This window comes from Bubalus kerabau, chromosome 1, assembly GCF_029407905.1.
Source record: "Bubalus kerabau isolate K-KA32 ecotype Philippines breed swamp buffalo chromosome 1, PCC_UOA_SB_1v2, whole genome shotgun sequence".
In the NCBI taxonomy this organism is placed as follows: Eukaryota; Metazoa; Chordata; class Mammalia; order Artiodactyla; family Bovidae; genus Bubalus; species Bubalus kerabau.
In genome coordinates this window covers 97,421,019-97,444,331 of record NC_073624.1, presented here as the reverse complement: position 1 = coordinate 97,444,331, position 23,313 = coordinate 97,421,019, and the positions used below count along the sequence as shown (strand labels likewise).

The 23,313-nt window shown below is 40.4% G+C and overlaps 1 protein-coding gene across 1 annotated transcript in view; it reads right to left on the bottom strand.

Annotated features, from left to right (window-relative positions):
• LOC129652714 (uncharacterized protein C3orf20 homolog) overlaps positions 1-23,313 on the bottom strand; it is a 79,354-nt gene that overhangs the window by 53,028 nt on the left and 3,013 nt on the right. The window contains exons 3-4 of the mRNA XM_055581662.1: positions 12,732-12,891; positions 10,050-10,272 (exon numbers count right to left, since the gene is read on the bottom strand). Coding sequence (XP_055437637.1) covers positions 10,050-10,272; positions 12,732-12,891 — 383 coding nt within the window. The remainder of the gene's footprint in view (positions 1-10,049; positions 10,273-12,731; positions 12,892-23,313) is intronic.

Here is a 23,313-nt window from a genome sequence, read left to right as displayed (position 1 = left end):
TGTTGTTGTTCAGTGGCTAAGTCGTGTCCTAGTCTTTATGGCCCCTTTGAACTACAGCACTAGACAGCATTTTAAAAAGCAGAGCATCACTTTGCCAACAAAGGTCCATCTAGTCAAGGCTATGGTTTTTCCAGTAGTCATTTATGGATATGAGAATTGAACCATAAAGAAAGCTGAGTGCCAAAGAATTGATGCTTTCAAGTTTTGGTGCTGGAGAAAACTCTTGAGAGTCCCTTGAACTGCAAGGAAATCAAACCAGTCAATCTGAATGAAAATCAACCCTGAATATACATTGGAAGGACTGATGCTAAAGCTGAGGCTTCAGTCCTTTGGCTACCTGATAAGAAGAGCCAACTCACTGGAAAAGACCCTGATACTGGGAAAGACTGAGGGCAGGAGGAGAAGGGGATAACAGAGGATGAGATGATTGAATGGCATCACTGCCTCTAAGGCATGTGGGCTGTGGAAGGAATGGTGAATATTAAATAAACTTGGGGTCCTATTAGGAAGGGTGAAGATGGAAATGATTCTTGGTTATTCAGTTAGAAAAATGTTCACCAAAGTCCACCACAAATGTAATGATTTAAAATGTGCACTTGCTGAAACAATTAGAAACAAAGCATGAAAAGTTAGGGAAAGGACTTCCTTGATAGTACAGTGGATAAGAATCCGCCTGCTGATGCAGGAGACATGGGTTCAATCCCTGGTCCAGGAAGATTCCACATGTTTTGGAGCAATTAAGCCAGTGCACCACATCTGCTGACCCCACGTGCCGCACGTACGGAAGCCCCAGCGCCTAGAGCTTGTGCTCCACCAGCGAAGCCACTGCAATGAGAAGCCTGTGCACCACACGGAAGAGCAGCCCCTGCTCACCTCAACTAGGGAAAGTCTGTGCCCAGCAACAAAGATCCAGGGCAGCCCCCCAGAATTAAATAAATAAATCACTTAAAAAATCAAATGATCATAAGGCAGTTCTATTTCCAGTTTTTTAAGGAATCTCCACACTGTTCTCCATAGTGGCTGTACTAGTTTGCATTCCCACCAACAGTGTAAGAGGGTTCCCTTTTCTCCACACCCTCTCCAGCATTTATTACTTGTAGACTTTTGGATCGCAGCCATTCTGACTGGTGTGAAATGGTACCTCATAATGGTTTTGATTTGCATTTCTCTGATAATGAGTGATGTTGAGCATCATCCCACTGCTGGGCATACACACTGAGGAAACCAGAAGGGAAAGAGACACGTGTACCCCAATGTTCATCGCAGCACTGTTTATAATAGCCAGGACATGGAAGCAACCTAGATGTCCATCAGCAGATGAATGGATAAGAAAGCTGTGGTACATATACACAATGGAGTATTATTCAACCATTAAAAAGAATACATTTGAATCAGTTCTAATGAGGTGGATGAAACTGGAGCCTATTATACAGAGTGAAGTAAGCCAGAAAGAAAAACACCAATACAGTATACTAACGCATATATATGGAATTTAGAAAGATGGTAACAATAACCCTGTGTACGAGACAGCAAAAGAGACACTGATGTATAGAACAGTCTTATGGACTCTGTGAGAGAGGGAGAGGGTGGGAAGATTTGGGAGAATGGCATTGAAACATGTAAAATATCATGTATGAAACGAGTTGCCAGTCCAGGTTCGATGCACGATACTGGATGCTTGGGGCTGGTGCACTGAGACGACCCAGAGGGATGGAATGGGAAGGGAGGAGGGAGGAGGGTTCAGGATGGGGAACACATGTATACCTGTGGCGGATTCATTTTGATATTTGGCAAAACTAATACAGTTATGTAAAGTTTAAAAATAAAATAAAAATTAAAAAAAAGAAAAAAAAAAGAAAAATCAAGTATCCCTCCAAAAAAAAAAAAATCAAATGATCATATTAAAAAAATTAGGGAAAGGACATATTAATACTTGATTGCCTGTGAACTGTCATTCATACAGATCACTCTAGTGGGTAAAACTCTGTGCTTATGTGCTCCTCATACTGTAGCTGATTTCATTTCTTTTGTCAAATAGCACTTATGTAGACAGCGCTCAAAGTTCTGTAACTGAATACCTGTTTTACTTTATAGATTGCCTACAAGACCTTTTAGAACTAACACCCAAAAAAGATGTCCTTTTCATTATAGGGGACTGGAATGCAAAAGTAGGAAGTCAAGAAACACCTGGAGTAACAGGCAAATTTGGCCTTGGAATACGGAATGAAGCAGGGCAAAGGCTAATAGAGTTTTGCCAAGAAAATGGTCATAGCAAACACCCTCTTCCAACAACACAAGAGAAGACTCTACTCATGGACATCACCAGATGGTCAACACCGAAATCAGATTGATTATATTCTTTGCAGCCAAAGATGGAGAAGCTCTATACAGTCAGCAAAAACAAGACCGGGAGCTGACTGTGGCTCAGACCATGAACTCCTTATTGCCAAATTCAGACTGAAATTGAAGAAAGTAGGGAAAACCACTAGACCATTCAGGTATAACCTAAATCAAATCCCTTATGATTATACAGTGGAAGTGAGAAATAGATTTAAGGGCCTAGATCTGATAGACAGAGTGCCTGATGAACTATGGAATGAGGTTCGTGACATTGTACAGGAGACAGGGATCAAGACCATTCCCATAGAAAAGAAATGCAAAAAAGCAAAATGGCTATCTGGGGAGGCCTTACAAATAGCTGTGAAAAGAAGAGAAGTGAAAAGCAAAGGAGAAAAGGAAAGATATAAACATCTGAATGCAGAGTTCCAAAGAATAGCAAGAAGAGATAAGAAAGACTTCTTCAGCGATCAATGCAAAGAAATAGAGGAAAACAACAGAATGGGAAAGACTAGGGATCTCTTCAAGAAAATCAGAGATACCAAAGGAACACTTCATGCAAAGATGAGCTCGATAAAGGACAGAAATGGTATGGACCTAACAGAAGCAGAAGATATTAAGAAGAGATGGCAAGAATACACAGAAGAACTGTACAAAAAAGATCTTCATGACCCAGATAATCACGATGGTGTGATCACTGACCTAGAGTCAGACATCCTGAAATGTGAAGTCAAGTGGGCCTTAGAAAGCATCACTACGAACAAAGCTAGTGGAGGTGATGGAATTCCAGTTGAGCTATTCCAAATCCTGAAAGATGATGCTGTGAAAGTGCTGCACTCAATATGCCAGCAAATTTGGAAAACTCAGCAGTGGCCACAGGACCGGAAAAGGTCAGTTTTCATTCCAATCCCAAATAAAGGCAATGCCAAAGAATGCTCAAACTACTGCACAATTGCACTCATCTCACACGCTAGGAAAGTAATGCTCAAAATTCTCCAAGCCAGGCTTCAGCAATATGTGAACCGTGAACTTCCTGATGTTCAAGCTGGTTTTAGAAAAGGCAGAGGAACCAGAGATCAAATTGCCAACGTCTGCTGGATCATGGAAAAAGCAAGAGAGTTCCAGAAAAACATCTATTTCTGCTTTATTGACTATGCCAAAGCCTTTGACTGTGTGGATCACAATAAACTGTGGAAAATTCTGAAAGAGATGGGAATACCAGACCACCTGATCTGCCTCTTGAGAAATCTGTATGCAGGTCAGGAAGCAACAGTTAGAACTGGACATGGAACAACAGACTGGTTCCAAATAGGAAAAGGAGTATGTCAAGGCTGTATATTGTCACCCTGTTTATTTAACTTATATGCAGAGTACATCATGAGAAACGCTGGACTGGAAGAAACACAAGCTGGAATCAAGATTGCCGGGAGAAATATCAATAACCTCAGATATGCAGATTGCACCACCCTTATGGCAGAAAGTGAAGAGGAACTAAAAAGCCTCTTGATGAAAGTGAAAGTGGAGAGTGAAAAAGTTGGCTTAAAGCTCAACATTCAGAAAACAAAGATCATGGCATCCGGTCCCACCACTTCATGGGAAATAGATGGGGAAACAGTGGAAACAGTGTCAGACTTTATTTTTTTGGGCTCCAAAATCACTGCAGATGGTGACTGCAGCCATGAAATTAAAAGACACTTACTCCTTGGAAGGAAAGTTATGACCAACCTAGATAGCATATTCAAAAGCAGAGACATTACTTTGCCAACAAGGTTCGTCTAGTCAAGGCTATGGTTTTTCCTGTGGTCATGTATGGATGTGAGAGTTGGACTGTGAAGAAGGCTGAGTGCTGAAGAATTGATGCTTTTGAACAGTGGTGTTGGAGAAGACTCTTGAGAGTCCCTTGGACTGCAAGGAGATCCAACCAGTCCATTTTGAAGAAGATCAGCCCTGGGATTTCTTTGGAAAGAATGATGCTAAAGCTGAAACTCCAGTACTTTGGCCACCTCATGCGAAGAGTTGACTCATTGGAAAAGACTCTGATGCTGGGAGGGATTGGGGGCAAGAGGAGAAGGGGAAGACAGAGGATGAGATGGCTGGATGGCATCACTGACTCGATGGACGTGAGTCTCAGTGAACTCCGGGAGTTGGTGATGGACAGGGAGGCCTGGCGTGCTGCAATTCATGGGGTCGCAAAGAGTCGGACACGACTGAGCAACTGATCTGATCTGATCTGATCTAATAGCCTTTAACAGTCTTCTGTAAAAAATGCTGCACCATGTTGCACAGATGTTACTGGTTTTCTTCATTCTGATTTTATGAGTAGAATCTGGGCTTTAAAAATTCTGCTCTTATTCTTTGAAGCGTGTTGAATTCTTCCTAATAGGATGGATAGTTCTGAAAACAAAGGGCTATTTAAACTTGCCCCTGTAGTTCAACTTCATCAATGGTGACTGTGAAACATTATGAATAATGTAGCAACTTGCTTGTGCCTAAAAGGAGAAATTGGAACTGGAAGGTGTATTGTATGGGGACTTCATGGGCTTAATTAATCTAAAACTAAATCTTAATGTGTTTGCGCATCTGTTCATTTTTTTCAGCATTTTGAGACATCCAAGAAATACTTTATTACTAGCATTTTCCTGTGCATTAACCTCTAAATGTGAAAAGTTACTGAACTTCTTTTTAAATATGTGAATTTAAAAAATTAATGTAGATGCATTTTCTGTCTGTCTACTGCTCTTCTCTGATGTATACAATAAACTCGTATAAAGAGGGTTGCATTAAAATATTAACTTCAAATGCGCATCATGACAAATACAGAGAATGAATATGAATTTCTTAAGCACACAACAAAACAGTATATATCTCTCACTAAGAGGCTGAACAATCTTAAAAGAAATCAACCCTGAATATTCACTGGAAGGACTGTCACTAAAGCTGAAGCTCCCATACTTTGGCCATCTGATGCAAACAACCGACTCACTGAAAAAGACATTGAGGCTGGGAAAGACTGAGGGCAGGAGGAGAAGGGGATGACAGAGGGTGGGATGGTTGGATAGCATCACCCACTCAGTGGACATGAATCTGAGCAAACCCCAGGAGATAGCAAAGGACAGGGAAGCCTGGTGTGCTGCAGCCCATGGGGTCGCAAAGAGTCAGACACGACTTAGCAACAGAACAACAAGAGGCTGAATATTACATTAAGAGTCTTATATTGGGGAGTGGGTGGTAGACACAGCGCTAAAAACTTGATCTGTATCATCTCATTTAATTCTTTTACAGTCTTGTGAAATATTTATTTTTATCCCCATTAAAGAAACAGAATCTTTGAGAGGTACTTGACTGCTGAAGATGTCACAACTTGTATGCTCTGCTAGTGTGTTATCAGGAATTATGCCAGGTGTCAGCCTGTCCTCTGTGCACAGGATTTGGCTGGCAACTGAACTAGAACATGGAACCCATACAAAACAGCGATTGCATATAAGATGGGCTTTCTCACGCATTTGGCTTATTTCTAATTCATGGGCTAGGTGAATACTGGATTAGGTAAATTCTGTGTTAGGTGAAGCCTTTACACTTTCTAAATTCAAGATTCAGAGTCCAACTGTGGATTTAAAAGTTTCAGTTAGGGTTTGCAGAAATAAAGGACTCCCTTATTGGATTGATATGCATCTCTTCAAATGTCTGCAACTTGTATAGCTGAACTGTAAAAATAATGCTACATTTCACATGAAATGATTGGGTTTTAATTTCTTTCAACAAACTTGAAAGCTGTTTAATTTATTTAATTTTAAAATTTATTTTTATTTAGCTGTGTCAGGTCTTAGTTGAGATACGAAGGATCTTTACTTGTGGCATGTGGGATTGAACCCTGACCCCATGCATTGGAAGCACAGAGTCTTGGCCATTGGAACACCATGGAAATCATTTGAAAGCCATTTTAGCTCTAAAATACATGTACCTACTTGCTTTCTCATTAGATTTTAAAGGATTAGGTTAGTTTTGTTATTTGCTCCCAGGCCTCACCTAGGGTCAAGGCCTTCCATGATCTGGCCCCAACCCTGCCTATCCCATCTTCTACATTCTGAGCATCAGTAAAACCAGACTGTTTAGCTGCTTGTGCTTTGCCTGTACTGCCCCTCCATCATGCCTCTGCTCTACGGCTTGCTTGCTCTGTCTTTGGGGGTGGGAAGGGCATGGTAGGATTATTGTTACCCCTTAGGTGTGTCACGGATGGTAAATGACACCTTGGGAGAACAGTGTTTAACATGGTGAAAGTGAAAGTGAAGTCGCTCAGTCGTGTCTGACTCTGCGACCCCATGGACTGTAGCCTATCAGGCTCCTCCGTCCATGGGATTTTCCAGGCAAGAGTGCTGGAGTGGATTGCCATTTCCTTCTCCAGGGGATCTTCCCAACCCAGGAATCGAACCCGGGTCTCCCGCATTGCAGGCAGATGCTTTACCGTCTGAGCTACCAGCATGGTACTTAATGTATATTAAGTGCTCAGTAAATGTTAACTGTCCCTGACATGACCAATATTATCAGCGTTCTTACTACTCATCTCTCTACATGGATAACCCATCCCCCACCGCCTGCATATCCAAATTCTCCTCATCACTCAAGATTCTACTCAAAGGCTCCCTTGTTGCTGTTGTTCAGTCACTCAGTCATGTCCAACTCTTTGCGACCCCGTGGACTGCAGCACGCCAGGCTTCCCTGTCTTTCACTGTCTCCCAGAGTTTGCTCAAACTCAGGTTCATTGAGTCAATGATGCCACAAATCCTTTAAAAAGTTTTTCTCCCTCCTCAAAACTTCTTCAGCATTTCACTTCTGTACAAATCCAATAGCACTTTCTTCTTTATTTTCTATTGATTAATAGTATACATTCTTAATCTCTCTTTGCAGACTTGAAGCCCTTGGAGGACAGAGACCAAGTCTGTATTTCTGGCTGTGACTGTATCTCCGTGGATGGCAGATAACATTTATTGGTTGAAGAAATCATTCCATGGCTAAGGGTCTGGGAGCACTGCTTGTTTAGCAGCATTATCTGCTGACAATGCTTCAGATACCAGAAACATTGCCCTCGTGGCATTTACCACTTTTCTAAAAATTCATTATCTTCACCAAATATTACTGAAACAATATTAAGATTGAGAGCTCTAGGGATTCTCAGGTCCTGGAAGTCTTGGCAGACGTCGGCCCATCTGGTTTGCTGTACATGTGGTGGGAGGAAGCAAGGCATCTCCTATGGCTTCTGAATGCTGCCACCTCAGGGTGGGTTCCAGTGTAGAGATCAACCACTCTTCCAACCACTGCTCCCCTTCCCCACGGCTTTGACCTGGAGGAAGATGACACTAGGGCTTTCTCTGCCTGAGGTAGGAAGCACTGCTGTTCGTAGCTACTCCCAGAGACACAAATGCACAGAGAACGTGGCTTTTTATGCTGACTAAGAAAACAAGAATATATTTGTTTTGAGAGGATTACATGAGAAGGCAATGGAAGCAATAACTCCTGGCCCTCATTTACCATTTCCAGAGTCAGAATTTTTTTTAATTAATTTTTTTAATGGAAGGATAATTTCTTTACAGAATTTTGTTGTTTTCTCTCAAACCTCAACATGAATCAACCAAAAGTATACATATGTCCCCTCCCTTTTGAACCTCCTTCCCATCTCCCTCCCCATCTCACCCCTCTAGGTTGATACAGAGCCCCTGTTTAAGTTTCCTGAGCCATACAGCAAATTCCTGTTGGCTATCTATTTTACATATGGTAATGTAAGTCCAAATAGGAAAAGGAGTGTGTCAAGGCTGTATATTGTCACCCTGCTTATTTAACTTATAGGTAGAGTACATCATGAGAATCGCTGGGCTGGAAGAAGCACAAGCTGGAATCAAGATTGCTGGGAGAAATATCAATAACCTCAGATATGCAGATGACACCACCCTTATGGCAGAAAGTGAAGAGGAACTAAAAAGCCTCTTGATGAAGGTGAAAGAGCAGAGTGAAAAAGTTGGCTTAAAGCTCAACATTCAGAAAACGAAGATCATGGCATCTGGTCCCATCACTTCATGGGAAATAGATGGGGAAACAGTGGAAACAGTGTCAGACTTTATTTTTGGGGGCTCCAAATCACTACAGATAGTGACTGCAGCCATGAAATTAAAAGACGCTTACTCCTTGGAAGAAAAGTTATGACCAACCTAGATAGCATATTGAAAAGCAGAGACATTACTTTGTCAATAAAGGTCCGTCTAGTCAAGGCTATGGTTTTTCCAGTGGTCATGTATGGATGTGAGAGTTGGACTGTGAAGAAGGCTGAGCGCCGAAGAATTGATGCTTTTGAACTGTGGTATTGGAGAAGACTCTTGAGAGTCCCTTGGACTGCAAGGAGATTCAACCAGTCCATTCTGAAGGAGATCATCTCTGGGATTTCTTTGGAAGGAATGATGCTAAAGCTGAAACTCCAGTACTTTGGCCACCTCATGCAAAGAGTTGACTCATTGGAAAAGACTCTGATGCTGGGAGGGATTGGGGGCAGGAGGAGAAGGGGAAGACAGAGGATGAGATGGCTGGATGGCATCACTGACTCAATGGACATGAGTCTGAGTGAACTCCGGGAGTTGGTGATGGACAGGGAGGCCTGGCGTGCTGCGATTCATGGGGTTGCGAAGAGTCAGACGTGACTGGGTGACTGAACTGAACTGAACTGAACTGACTGTAAGTTTCCATGTTCCTCTCCATACATCTCACCTCTCATCCCCGCTTCTCATGTCCATAAGGCTGATCTCTATGTCTGTTTCTCCATTGCTGCCCTGCAAATAAATTCTGTGGTATCATCTTTCTACTACTACTAAGTCGCTTCAGTCGTGTCCGACTCTGTGCAACCCCAGAGACCGCAGCCCACCAGGATCCCCCATCCCTGGCATTCTCCAGGCAAGAACACTGGAGTGGGTTGCCATTTCCTTCTCCAATGCATGAAAGTGAAAAGTGAAAGGGAATTCGCTCCGTCGTGTCTGACTCTTAGTGACCCCATGGACTGCAGCCTACCAGGCTCCTCCATCCATGGGATTTTCCAGGCAAGAGTACTGGAGTGGGGTGCCATTGCCTTCTCCGATCATCTTTCAAGATTCCATATATATATGCATTAGTATACAATATTTATCTTTCTCTTTCTGACTTACTTCACTCTGTATAGGCTCTAGGTTCATCCACACCATTAGAACTGCAGAGTGAGAAATTTCTGACATATAATCAGTGTTCACTGAAGAGGTGAAAACAGAGTCTTGATTCCTAATTCAAATTCCTTCTGCTAAATGGGCAGCGTCTTGGGAAGCAGATTGGAGAAAACTCAAATGATTGAATCAAGGCATGTAAGTTTGTCTCAGTTTTTTAAAATCTTTTGGCCATACCATGGGTCATGTGGGATCTTAGTCCTCGCACCAGGGGTCAAATTCATGCCCCCTGCATTGCAAGCGGACAACCTTAACCACTGGACCACCAGGAAAGTCCTGTCCAAGTTTTAAGAAAGATTTTTCACTGACAGCACGTAAGTGGCAACACCTTAACTCAGTCTGCTTAGAGAACTCTTAGATGAAGCTACTGAACAGCAGGCTTTGCTCAGCATTTGTAGGTGGACTGAATGAGGTATTCATCTAAAGTGCTTTCAAATGTAAGCTGAATCATGAATTATTAAGACAAATGAAGCTGGTTACCTGACAGGTGGACTGCTGGCTGGGGTCTTCTGAATTTGACGGAGAGGCAAAGGCTCAAACATACCCTTTAGTTTTAGGAAGGTGTTTTGGTATCGAAGATATTCCTTATTCTCATTGCTTTCCTTTGTACTTTGTTTCAAAGGAAATTTTGCTGTTGAGATTCTTCTTCTGACCACTTTTTGTGGAAACTTGGGCATTTTGCAAATATGTCGGGATTCTATTCCTGAAACATAAACAGAATATACTTTACTGCTTAGTGAACCTAGGTCACTATAGGTGGAACTATATGGACTAAGTTGGCTGAAATAATCTGGACACTCCTTCACCCATTTACAGAATTGTCCTTCTGTTGGTTCTTTTATTTTAAATGCACTACGTGGTCTGTTCAGAGAATATATAGCATCTATGTAATAAACAAAGAAAATTTTAGGTTATCAACAGATCTGATCCATAGGAGAGATTGTCTGTACTTACCTTGTGCCAGTTAATGTGCTAAGTACTGTAAATAAATAATCCTATTGAATGAAGTACCTTCACGAGGTACTCTTATTTTTATGATATCACAGGTAAGTCCAAGTCCACTCAGCTAGAAAGAGTCAGAACCAGGCTTTGAGCATAGCTATTTAATTCTGAAAGTTGTACCAAAGGATTAGACATAGTGCTTCACAAATTTTTCTCATCAAATCAAAAATTGTAGACTATAAACCCCTATATATAATAGATCATTATCATAGAAATATGATATAAAAAGAAAGTATGATGTATTTGTATGGCACACAGTGGTAAAGTTACTAGGCTCCTTGCAGGTGGAGTCAACAATCTGAGGGGCTCAATCACCCCAGCCCAGCTGGCTGCCTGAGGGCTGAGGGAATCCATTTTTCAATTTCTGTGTTAAACATCTGTGGCACATCCTTTGGGGAACTCTGCTATATACTACGCGTGTGTGCATGCTAAGGTGCTTCAGTTGTGTCCAACTCTTTGAGACCCCATGGACTGTAGCCCACCAGGCCCCTCTGTCCATGGGATTCTCTAGGCAAGAATACTGGAGTGGGTTGCCATGCCCTCCTCCAGGGGATCTTCCCCAGCCCAGGGATCAAACCCACATCTCTTATGTCTTCTATTGGCAAGCAGGTTCTTTACCACTAGTGCCACGGGGGAAGCCCGCTATATACCACAGTAGGTAGCAAATTACCTCCTCAAATGGAGAAGCTTGCCTTCTAGATTTAGCAGACTGCAAGGAGATCCAACCAGTCCATTCTGAAGGAGATCAGCCCTGGGACTTCTTTGGAGGGAATGATGCTGAAGCTGAAACTCCAGTACTTTGGCCACCTCATGCAAAGAGCTGACTCATTGGAAAAGACCCTGATGCTAGGAGGGATTGGGGGCAAGAGGAGAAGGGAACGACAGACGATGAGATGGCTAGATGGCATCACTGACTCGATGGACATGAGTCTGAGTGAACTCCGGGAGTTGGTGATGGACAGGGAGGCCTGGCGTGCTGTGATTCATGGGGTTGCAAAGAGCTGGACACGACTGAGCGACTGAACTGAACTGAATTGATGCTAATCACTCACAAATTCTATATTTGTGAATTTGCCTACTTGCTAAAATGTATTTATAACTCCAAATCAGTATCTGTTGCACTTCTGTGGTCAGAGTGACATGGAGAGTGGTGAAAGTTTTTAATTGCTTCATGCATGTTCCCAGCTGAGATTAAACAAGGTGATGCTTTGCTTCTTGTTTCCCTGCTCATACTGTAAACCAGTGTCCTTTACATGGTCTATTTTGTGCCACGTTTTTCACATTTTTATGCCTTTTGTTGGTGATTTTGCCATTTAAAATCACCTGCAAGCTTAGTACTGAAGTGCTGTTTACTATTCCAAAGTGCAAAAAGGTTGCTATGTGCCTTAATGAGAAAATGCTTGTGTTACCGTTCAGGCACGGTTCATAGAGCTGTTGACCATGGGTTCACTTAATATATCAACAGTATGTATTTAATAAGGTGTCTTTATACAGAAACACATATAAAATAGATTATATATTGATCAGTTGAAAATATTGTGACCAGAAGCTTTCAAGAAGCTTGCTCTCTGTTTCCCCAGGAGTGGCGGTTTGATATCACTAATTCAGTATTGGTAGAGATGCTACAGAATCTAACTACCATGTATAATGAAAATCCACTGCATTATGTCACCAGTCAAGAATTGAAACAGTGACAGGTAATCAGAAACTGTCACCAAATACAAGCTGTGAGTTGCCATTGCAGCAGCATATGCCAATGTGAGGACATGGGCCCCTTTCAACACAGCAAGTTAACAAAAGACATTAGCAAGGACAGAGGTTTGGGTGGAGAGGTTGAGTGGTGATGGTTGAGGAGCAAAAGTACTTTCTGATCCAAAAAATGAATATGAAAGCACTTTCTTTTATGAAAACACATAAGTTGGCCAAAAAGAGTATCTTTTCCAAAAAGGAAGGAAATAAAAATTAAGGTTGGCTCCTTTGATTTTCTTATGTCCGATCACCTGGATCTGTGTTAAGGATCTATAGTGTATAGCACTTCCAGTTTACAAACTCACTCCCTGGGAAACCTTGGAAGGAAGAGGCATTTAAATGTTAGTCTGCTAGAAGTCTGAATAATGGAAATGGATTATGTGGAACAACACAACGGATTCTATAACTGACCTAAGGCGAATCTGTAGTGATCAAGCCATTGAAGTAGGATATGCTTGGCCTTTGTCTGTAGTCCTCTCAATTTAATAATGGCTACCACGTCAGACATAGGGCTTATGTCCATCACTGGATCAAATGTAGCTATATCCACTGAGTCTGTTAAACTTGAAGGCTTCAAAACAAGAAATGTTATATATGTTTATTAAAAAGAGAGAGGCAATTTGATAATTTATATAATTATCAAACATCTGATCATTCATTTACTCATTCATTCATTCAGTAGGTTGTCCAACAAATGTTTTCCTAGTGTCATTTACAGGCCAGGCACTAGGAAAGAAACAAGGACTAAAGGTATCTATCTATTTATCTATATATATATGTCATGTTCCCTTGTGAATATGTGACACTGACGCTGTTCCCTTGACACTGTTCCCTTGAATTACACATTTTAAAATTATTAAAGGGTAAATATCATGTTATAGGGTAAATATTATGTTATATATATTCTAGCACAACAAAAAATGAGGGAAGAAAAAGCCATGTTCTCTAGGAGCTCATAGTCAGCTCAGAAGAACTAGATAGATAAACACTAGGGTACAGCACAAAGGCTATGTTATCTATAAGTCCAGAGTGTTTTGAGCACAAAAATAGAAAATTTACCACTTGCAATACTGAGTCATTTAGCAGAAGAAAGTTTCAAAGTAAATAATGAAGGCATTAAACTTTAAAATAGATAGTAGTATATATGATCTGTTCACAATGAATTTGGATATATTAGAGTAGATACTTAGGTTTGGATGAGTTTATGTGACTAGGAAAATTGCTAACATTTCAGTTTTATATACATCCATTATGTATTAGTCACTCAGTTGTATCCAACTCTTTGAAACCCCATGGACTGTAGCCTGCCAGGCTCCACAGAATACTCCATGCAAGAATACTGGAGTGAGTAGCCATTCCCTTCTCCAGGAGATCTTCTTGAACTTGAGTCTTCCAAGTTGCAGGCAGATTCCTTACCATCTGAGCCACCAGGGTATACATAATTAGAGAAACATTTATGTATAAAACATATGCATAACTGAAATCATTATCCAGGTGTAATTTGCACAATTTGAGTGTATTATGACAGGGACAGGTGAAGATATGAGAGATATTCTGAACACAAGAAGAATGTAAAGAAGGGAGAGAATTCAAAGACCCATAAGGAGAATAATGAAGTAGACGCTGAGGTTTTGAGGAATTTGGTCTACAGAAATCAGGCAATAAAGATGAACCTGGGAAAAAAACAACCTTATCTGAAGGATTCAGACTTGAACTCTCTTGTCATGATGACTCTAAAAAGGACTTAGAGAATCCATTTGAAATCTTGATAAAAATTACCCCAAAAATGCATGTCTTAGGTCCTGAGCCTCAGCCTCAAAAATAAGGAGATGCTGGATAATAATCCCCAGAAAAGTTTAGAATTTAAATAAGGAAATAAAGTAAATCAAAGCTTTAATGTGTATAAAGCAATTTTGAATCACTGGGATACTCGTGTATTTGTTATGCTTGCAATATTAAAGCTATTTTGGTAAATTAGAGAATCTGAGAGATTCCTCTTGGGCTTTCAGTTTAAATTGAGTTGACTGATTTTACACCTGTGATTATTAAGTTTAAAAGTTCAATATAATTTAATTAAGTTCAAAACTATAATTGGAATATTTAAGAGAATTTGAGATTCTCCCCAAATTTAATTTATTTGCTTTATAAAAGTTAAAAACTAGAGAATATTTTCTTTGAGTATAAATATGCATTTGAGGTACTTAGATAGGAGCAAAATATATAAAAATACACACACACTTTAAAATATATAAGGGATTGTTATTCATTGAGTTGTATATGAGTCATTGTTAAAGGAAGTTTAATCAGTTCTGTTTGAGTTAATCAAATATTAATCAAGAAAAAAGGAGACAGTTGTTATTTTAGTAGAGTTTAAGATAGAATAAATAGGTTTTTGTTGACTTTTAAACTTAACAAAAACTGGGTGTTTAATGGTCACTCCAAAAAAATTAGTTTTAATTTCAACACTAAAGTGATTGCATTTTTCTATTTACAAAAATTTCTTGGGTATTAAAAACCTCCACATTGATTCCTTGCTTTCTTAAAGCCTCTCCCCATTACATGTTTACTAAGTTGGTTAATCACTACCAAAGAGAATTTCTTTTAAGTTTTTAATAGAATGAAATTGACATAGATTTATGTGTCTTCTTTGAAGAAATGTCTATTCAGATCTTTTCCCCAATTAAAAAATTGGTTTATTCATCTTTTTATTATTTAGTTGTAAGGGTTCTTTATATTCTAAGTCCCTTATCAGATATATGATTTACAAATATTTTCTTCCATTCTTTAAGATGCCTTTTACTTTCTTGATGGTATTTTTTCCAACACAAACGTTTTAAATTTTGATCAAGTCCAATTGATCTGTTTTTTAATTTCTTTTTTCACTTGTGCTTTTGCTGTTGTATCTAAGAAACTATTGCCTAATCCAATATCATGAAGATTTACACCAATGTTTTTTTCTTTCTTTTAGCTCTATTATTTAGTTATATAAAGTAAGGACAAGATCCAACTTCCTTCTGTTGCATATGGATTATCCAGTTTCCCAGCACCATTTTTGGAAAAGACCATTCTTTAATTGCCTTGGAAGTGTGGCCAGAGTTTTTTATTAAGAAAAAAACTTCACTCCTCACATTTCCATAGAAGGAGGGTCCTTCGTATCCTCTCTTCAAAAAATCTCATGAGGGTGGGCGTGTCTTGTTCCTTCTTCCATCCCCTCATTCTCTCACATGGGAGGATACAATTTAGCTAATGGAAGAGCAGACGATGGTTACTTAACCTGACCACATTCTCCAAAGCGGCACCGTTTCAACAGTTTTTAGGATATGTTGTTCAGACAATTGTTGGGATTACAATGAAAAAGATTTTGTTAAAGCAGAGTAACAGAAAGACCCTGAAATAAACAGGGAAGGCACAAGAAGATTTCCGTTTAAATATCCTCTCCCACAGTAGCCAAGGAGTGCAGGTGAGACTGCCACACTGGACCACCTTTCCTTATTAGAGTCAGAACATAGTTTGCTCTTGCTGACCACTTGCTCATACGTAGCATGAGTTTGCCCTGCATATGCTATTCCCGTGTGACAAAACCACCAATAGATGTGTCTCCACTCCCTGTTCCCATTTCCCAGCTTGCGCTTTGACGGACAGGGTTACTAGTTTTTTTCAATTAGGGGAAGGATTTAGGAAACCCCACTTTGGCCTCAGGTTCGAGCTATCTTCTCCAATCCATCTCTACCTAGGAGGACTTTCAGTAATAGATGCCTTAATCTCTTTTTTTATTTTTAAAATTTATTTATTTATTGGTTGCCCTGAGTCTTTGTTGCCCTCGGGCTTTCTCTAGGTGTGGCACGTGGGTACTATTTTCTGTTGTGTGCAGGCTTCTCACTGTGGTGGCTTCTCTTGTTGTGGAGCACAGGCTCTAGGCACACAAGCTTCAGTAACTGCAGCGTGCAGGCTCCGTAGCTGTGGCGCTCAGGCTCTACAGTGTGGGCTCAGTAGTTGTGGAGCACAGGCTTAGTTGCTCCCCGGCATGTGGAATCTTCCCAGACCAGGGATCGAACCTGTGTCTCTTGCATTGGCAGGTGGATTCCTATCCACTGCACCACCAGGGAAGTCTCAGTGCCTTGACTTCTATTTGGCTTCTTATCCCTGTTTGGAATCAGATTCAAAAAGGAGGAAGAAAAAGGGGCTTCCCTACTGACTCAGATGGTAAAGAATCTGCCTGCAATGCAAGAGACCTGGATTCAAACCCTGGGTCAAGATGATCTCCAGAAGAAGGGAATGTCAACCTACTCCAGTATTTTTGCCTGGAAATCCCATGGATAGAGGAGTCTTTTGGGCTAAAGTCTATGAGGTTGCAAAGAGTTAGACACATCTGAGTGACTAGGCATACACACACACACACACTTCTACTACAGGGGATACATGTTCAATTCCTGGTCATGGAACTAAGATCTCATATGCCACTTGGCACCGTCAAAAAAATTAAAATAAGTAAATAAAAGAGGAAGAAAGAGCAATAGGCACTTCCAGCTTACCAACATTTTTATGTCATTCAGTTACAAATTATGTGTTATACAAAGTTGTATTTCTGTTTCATATTTCACTGGGCTTTTTTGGTTGAGTTGGATTCATACTACTTATTTTATCTTTTTTATATTATTTTAAAATTAATTTATTTATTTTTGGCTGTGATAGGTCTTCCTTGCTCAATAGTAGATTTATTACAATTGTTGGTGTTTTGGTATGCTAAAATTAGCTCATCAACTATTCCTGTGAAAACAAATTATCAGGAAGAAATGAAACAACAAAAAACCTTCTTTGAAATTGCATGCTTTAACATTCTCCTTTGGAAATAAAGTACAAAGAAAATATGAAGCATCTAAAAAGCAAAGAATCCATCTTTAATAATGATTTTTAAAAGTAAGTTGTCACAGTTGAGAAGATTCTTGCTCGCACAACCTTGAACATTTATTTTTGAGGGGAAGGGAAAACTGCTGATTGTAGGAGTTTTCAGAAGTTACAAAAAGGGACTCTGATAATTACTTTGTGCTATTTGTGAATTCAAGAGACAAATGTTCATCTTTATTAAGGATATAGCACAAGAAGCCTTTTCATGCCCTGTGGAAAAGGAGTCCTCATCCTAAATCTGACAGAAGTGAATATAAATTACAGCACTCACACCTTCAGAACTGCATCACATTAAAAATATATTTTTTTTTCTGATTTGGTTTCTCTGTTAGTATTATCCATATTGTTTTTACCTTTGTGAGTCCTTTACACATTTCAAAAAATTTTTTCGTATTTCAAAAGTAATGTATTCAACACAAAAAATAGGCAGTCTTTTAAAATACACATATAAGAATATATTTTTCTTTTCTTTTTTGGTTGCATGGCATTTGAGATCTTAGTTCCCCCATCAGGGATCAAACCCATGCCCCCTTCACCAGAAGTGTGGAGTCTTAACTTTTGGACCACCAGGGAAGTCCCAAGAATATATTTTTCTTTGAACAAAAATGGAATCAAACAGTACATGCTGCTTTGTCATCTACTTCCCCCCTAACAGGCACTTACCACATTCTATGAACATCAGAGGGTTTTCTTTTGTGATATTACTTCCCTTAGGAACTAAAGACCATGCATATGGGGAAAAAAAGTAAATTCCTTATATTGGAAAACTGTGACTGTAAGTATATTTCAGTCAGTTTGTAAATACTAAAAGGAGCATCATTTATAAATATTGTTTTATATTAAATAACTAAAAAATGATCACCAGTTTAACAGTGCTAAGATCTTTTGACAACTTAAGCACTGAAGATTATCCCACTCAGTGATAGAAGCTGTAGAGGCCTGGACCAGAGTGCATGGATTTGCCTTCTTCCATCTGGGGCTTCACTGGTGGCTCAGATGGTAAAGCGTCCACCCGCAATGAGGGAGACCCAGGTTCAATCCCTGGGTTGGGAAGATCCCCTGGAGAAGGAAATGGCAACCCACTCCAGTGTTCTTGCCTGGAGAATCCCATGGACAGAGGACCCTGATAGGCTACAGTCCATGGGGTCACAAAGAGTCAGACATGACTGAGTGACTTCACTTTTCACTTTCATCTGAGACAGAAACCAGCAAAGGCCTTCTTACATGGCATCAGATGCAGAGGTGTGGAAATTATGGGGAAGGAAAGGTACTTCAGAAGAATGTAACAGAGCAAATAGAGGGAAATAGGGTTTGGGGTTCACAGAAAAGAAATCGTGTCTTCTGAATGTAAGCTTGCCAGATTGTTTCCTCCCAAAATAACTACAGAACGAAACCTATGGGGACGCTGTTAAGTCTGCCACAGTGAGGAAGAAGGAGAATTTGAGGACCACTGTCATGGCAATCTGGGGATCAGAAAGCTCACCAATGCAGAGTGAGGCATTTAAGTGGTTTGACATGTAAGAAGTTAAGCAGTCCCCTCTTCTTTCATACCAAACTAATCCAAAGCATAGGCAAATGCCAACAATAACACAAGAATCTCTATGTACAGTATTCAGATATCTGTTCCTCAACTTATTGTAATCAGGATTCTACTTCAATCTGTCCCTGAAATGGCTCTTGTTGAAGTCACTACTGATCCCCATAGAGACAAACCCAATGGGTACTTTTTACTTCTCATTTGCTTGGCCTCCCTGAAAGGCTCACTCTGTTACCACTCCCTCATCTGGAAACTCTTTCTCTTTATTTTGTGCGTAGTTTTCAATTTCAGGAAATAAAATCCTCTCCAGCTATTTTGTATATAGTTATAAAATCCCTGAAAGAGCAGAAGTGGCAATCTCTAGCTGCTCCCAGAACACCAAACTGACCGGCCAGGGAGGCTGCGGCCTCTGCCACCTCAGGAAGGTGCATTCAGGGAACTGCCACCAGGCTGTTGGGCTCAGGAGCGGTGAACTGACTCTGTACCCTTGGAACCTGGAAGCTGCCACAGTTACATCTCAGTATCCAAGACTGGATGATGCAGCACTATTGTGGGAAATCCCAATTTCTTCATGATTTTGCTTGCCTAAGCAAGAAGAAGGTTTTCCCTTATTTCCATCTTCCAAATCTCACATTAATGCATCTAACTGATGACCTTAATCCAGAAATCCATCTGCCAGGGTGTCTGGAAATAGTTTTCAGCTTTCCAACCCCTGTAGTACACTACAGGGAGAGGGGAATGGACACAGAGCTCATCGTGTCCACATGGTTCTCCTCCTACCTGGTTACCAGACTGTTAAGGGTTGGCTTACTTGCCCTCTTCTTTCCTTATTCTACCTACTCTTCCTTATTGATTGATTCTTCATCTCAACACATAAGCCAGAAAACAGTCCTATGACTTCTGCCTCCCAATTAACTTGTACTCTCGTCTATTTTCCATCCTCACTATGTTAGTCCAGTCTACAATATCTTGGCTAGATTAGTGCAGTAATCTTATGACTGATCTCCCCACACTATACACCCAAATATGTCTCCAGGGATAATTGGTATAGAAAAGTTCTCAACCCAAGTGAATACATTTTCCTTTTGGACATTTAGAAATGTGCATGGGCCTTTGAGTGATGGCATTAACAGGCACTTATTGATAGTTTGTGGGAACAAGGGATGTGTTTTGAAATAATCTAGGTGGTACTGCATAACTACGAGCTGCTGCTGCTGCTAAGTTACTTCAGTCGTGTCTGACTCTGTGACCCCATAGACGGCAGCCCACCAGGCTCCCGCGTCCCTAGGATTCTCCAGGCAAGAATACTGGAGTGGGTTGCCATTTCCTTCTCCAATGCATGAAACTGAAAAGTGAAAGTGAAGTCGCTCAAACGTGTCCGAGTCTTAGTGATCCCCTGGACTGTAGCCTATTAGGCTCCTCCGTCCATGGGATTCTCCAGGCAAGAGTACTGGAGTGGGGTGCCATTGCCTTCTCCGAACCAGAGCTGTCTGGTCCCAAATGCCATTTAGTGCTCTCTCTAGAAACAAGGGTTCATACATGCAGGATTGCATGGACACTAAATTTCGAAAAATGTTGGAAATGAAAACAAATTGTAAACTTTAAATTTCACTGAGTAGGTATATCAAACAAAATTACCACCATCTTTTGCCACCATTGTTTTATGAGGGAAGATAATTTTTTTAAATGTGCATACAAATGTTTATTTTGGCTTTAATCATAATAGCCAAACACTGAAAACGAATGTCCACTGCTGAAAGGACATCCAAATGGTCCACTCAAATGTCCACCTGGTGAAAGGGTCAAGTGTGCTATGTCCATACAAGACAATACCACTCGTCCATACAGAGGGAGAAACAGATATATACAGTAACGTGGATGACTCTCAGATACATTAATCTGACCAAAAGTAGCCAGAAGGAAAAGAGTGCCTACTGGTTCTTCTTGTGTGAACGACTCTCCCTACATGAAACACTAGAAATACATATCTAATTAACTGTGACAGAAAGAACTGACTATCTGCGGCCAGGAACAGGGAGAACTGACTGGAAAGGGGCACATGGGAACCTTTAGGTGTGTTAGAAATTATATCTTAATTATGATGGTGGTGGTTACACAGGTTATACATTTGTCAAAACTCATCAGGCATAAACTTAAAGTGCATGATTTTACTGTAAATAAATAATTTTTCAATAAAGTTGATTTTTAAAAAGTTAAATATAACCACCCTCATGCCCATTAGGATGGCAACTATTTTTTTTTCTTAAAAGAAAATAAAAAGTGGTGGTGAGGATATACAGAGAAATTGGAACACTTGTATACTGGTGGTAGGAATGTTACATAGTGCAACAGCTATGGAAAACTGTAGGGTAATTCCTCAAAAACTTAAAACTAGAATTTTCATATGATCCAACAATTCCACTTCTGGGAATATATCTAAAAAAATTGAAAGCAGGAACTTGAAGAGAGATTTGAACACCATTATTCATTGCAGCATTATTCATAATAGCTAAAGTATGGAAATAATCCAAGTGTCTACCAACAGATGAATAGATAAAACATGGCATATGGAATATTATTCAGCCTTAAAAAGGATGGAATTCTGACACACATGACACAACAAGGAGAGACTTTGAGGACATTATGCTAAGTGAACTTGCTGCTGCTGCTGCTAAGTCACTTCAGTCGTGTCCGACTCTGTGCGACCCCATAGACGGCAGCCCACCAGGCTCCCCCATCCCTAGGATTCTCCAGGCAAGAATACTGGAGTGGGGTGCCATTTCCTTCTCCAATGCATGAAAGTGAAAACTGAAAGTGAAGTCATTCAGTTGTGTCCGACCCTCATTGATCCCATGGACTGCAGCCTTCCAGGCTCCTCCTTCCATGGGATTTTCTAGACAAGAGTACTGGAGTGGGGTGCCATTGCCTTCTTAGATAGTTACAAAAGGACAAACACTGCATAAATCCACTTATATGAGGTACCTAGAGTAATCTAAGTCATAGAGATATATGCCTCCTGCCTCCTGAGAAATCTGTATGCAGGTCAAGAAGCAACAGTTAGAATCGGACATGGAACAACAGACTGGTTCCAAATTGGGAAAGGAGTACATCAAGGCGGTATATTGTCACCCTGCTAATTTAACTTTTATGCAGAGTACATCACGCAAAATGCTGGGCTGGATGAAGCACAAGCTAGAATCAAGATTGTCAGGAGAAATATCAATAACCTCAGATATGCAGATGACACCACCCTTATGGCAGAAAGTGAAGAAGAACTAAAGAGCCTCTTGATGAAAGTGAAAGAGGAGAGTGAAAAAGTTGGCTTTAAAACTTAACATTCAAAAAACGAAGATCATGACATCCAGTCCCATCACTTCATGGCAAGTAGATGGGAAAACAATGAAAACAGTGAAAGACTTTACTTTTTTGGGCTCCAAAATCATTGCATATGGTGACTGCAGCCATGAAATTAAAAGATGCTTGCTCCTTCGAAGAAAAGCTATGAGCAACCTAGACAGCATACTAAAAAGCAGAGACATTACTTTGCCAACAAAGGTCCATCTAGTCAAGGCTCTGGTTTTTCCAGTAGTCATGTATGGATGTGAGTGTTGGACCATAAAGAAAGCTGAGCACCGAAGAATTGATGCTTTTGAACTGTGATATTGGAAAAGACTCTTGAAGAGTCCCTTGGATTGTAATGAAATCAAACCAGTCAATCCTCAAGGAAATCAGTCCTGAATATACATTGGAAGGACTGATGCTGAAGCTGAAACTCCAATACTTTGGCCACTTGATACAAAGAACTGACTCATTGGAAAAGACCCTGATGCTAGGAAAGATTGAAGGCAGGAGGAGAAGGCGACAACAAAGGATGAGATGGTTGGATGGCATCACCAACTCGATGGACATGAGTTTGAGTAGGCTCTGGGAGTTGGTGATGGACAGGGAAGCCTGACGTGCTGTAGTCCATGAGTCACAAAGAGTCTGACAAGACTGAGCAGCTGAACTGAAGTCATAGAGATAGAAAGTAGAATGGCAGCTGGCAGAGCCTGGGAGAGGGGAGAAAGGGGGGATTGTTTAATGGGTACATAGTTTCAGTTTGGCAAAATGAAAAAGTTCTGGAGATGGATGGTGGTGATGACAAGGTTGCACAACAATATGAATGTACTTACGCCACTGAAATGCACATACAAAAATGGTTAAGATTTTTTTTTAAAAAGTTAAATACAAGTAAAGTCAGCATATGCTCCTTCCAGATAAATGGGCCTATCTGTGTTCAATAGCTGAATTCTTTGACTCTTTTTCTAAGACTACGTCAGAAGAGAAAAATAACACTAGAATAATATGAAAATCGATGTCCTTATTTTCCTGAAATATTAAAATAGTGACTATTTTGCACTTACATCTTTGTTCTGTGTTATGCATTTCATTTGCTTGCACTTCACTTTGTAGGCCTTGAATAGCTTCCTGGCTTCTTCGGACAGAGTATTGACATCTTGGAATAACTGAGAGAGATTGTAAGCTGTTTTCAGGTGACATGGCTCATAAAAC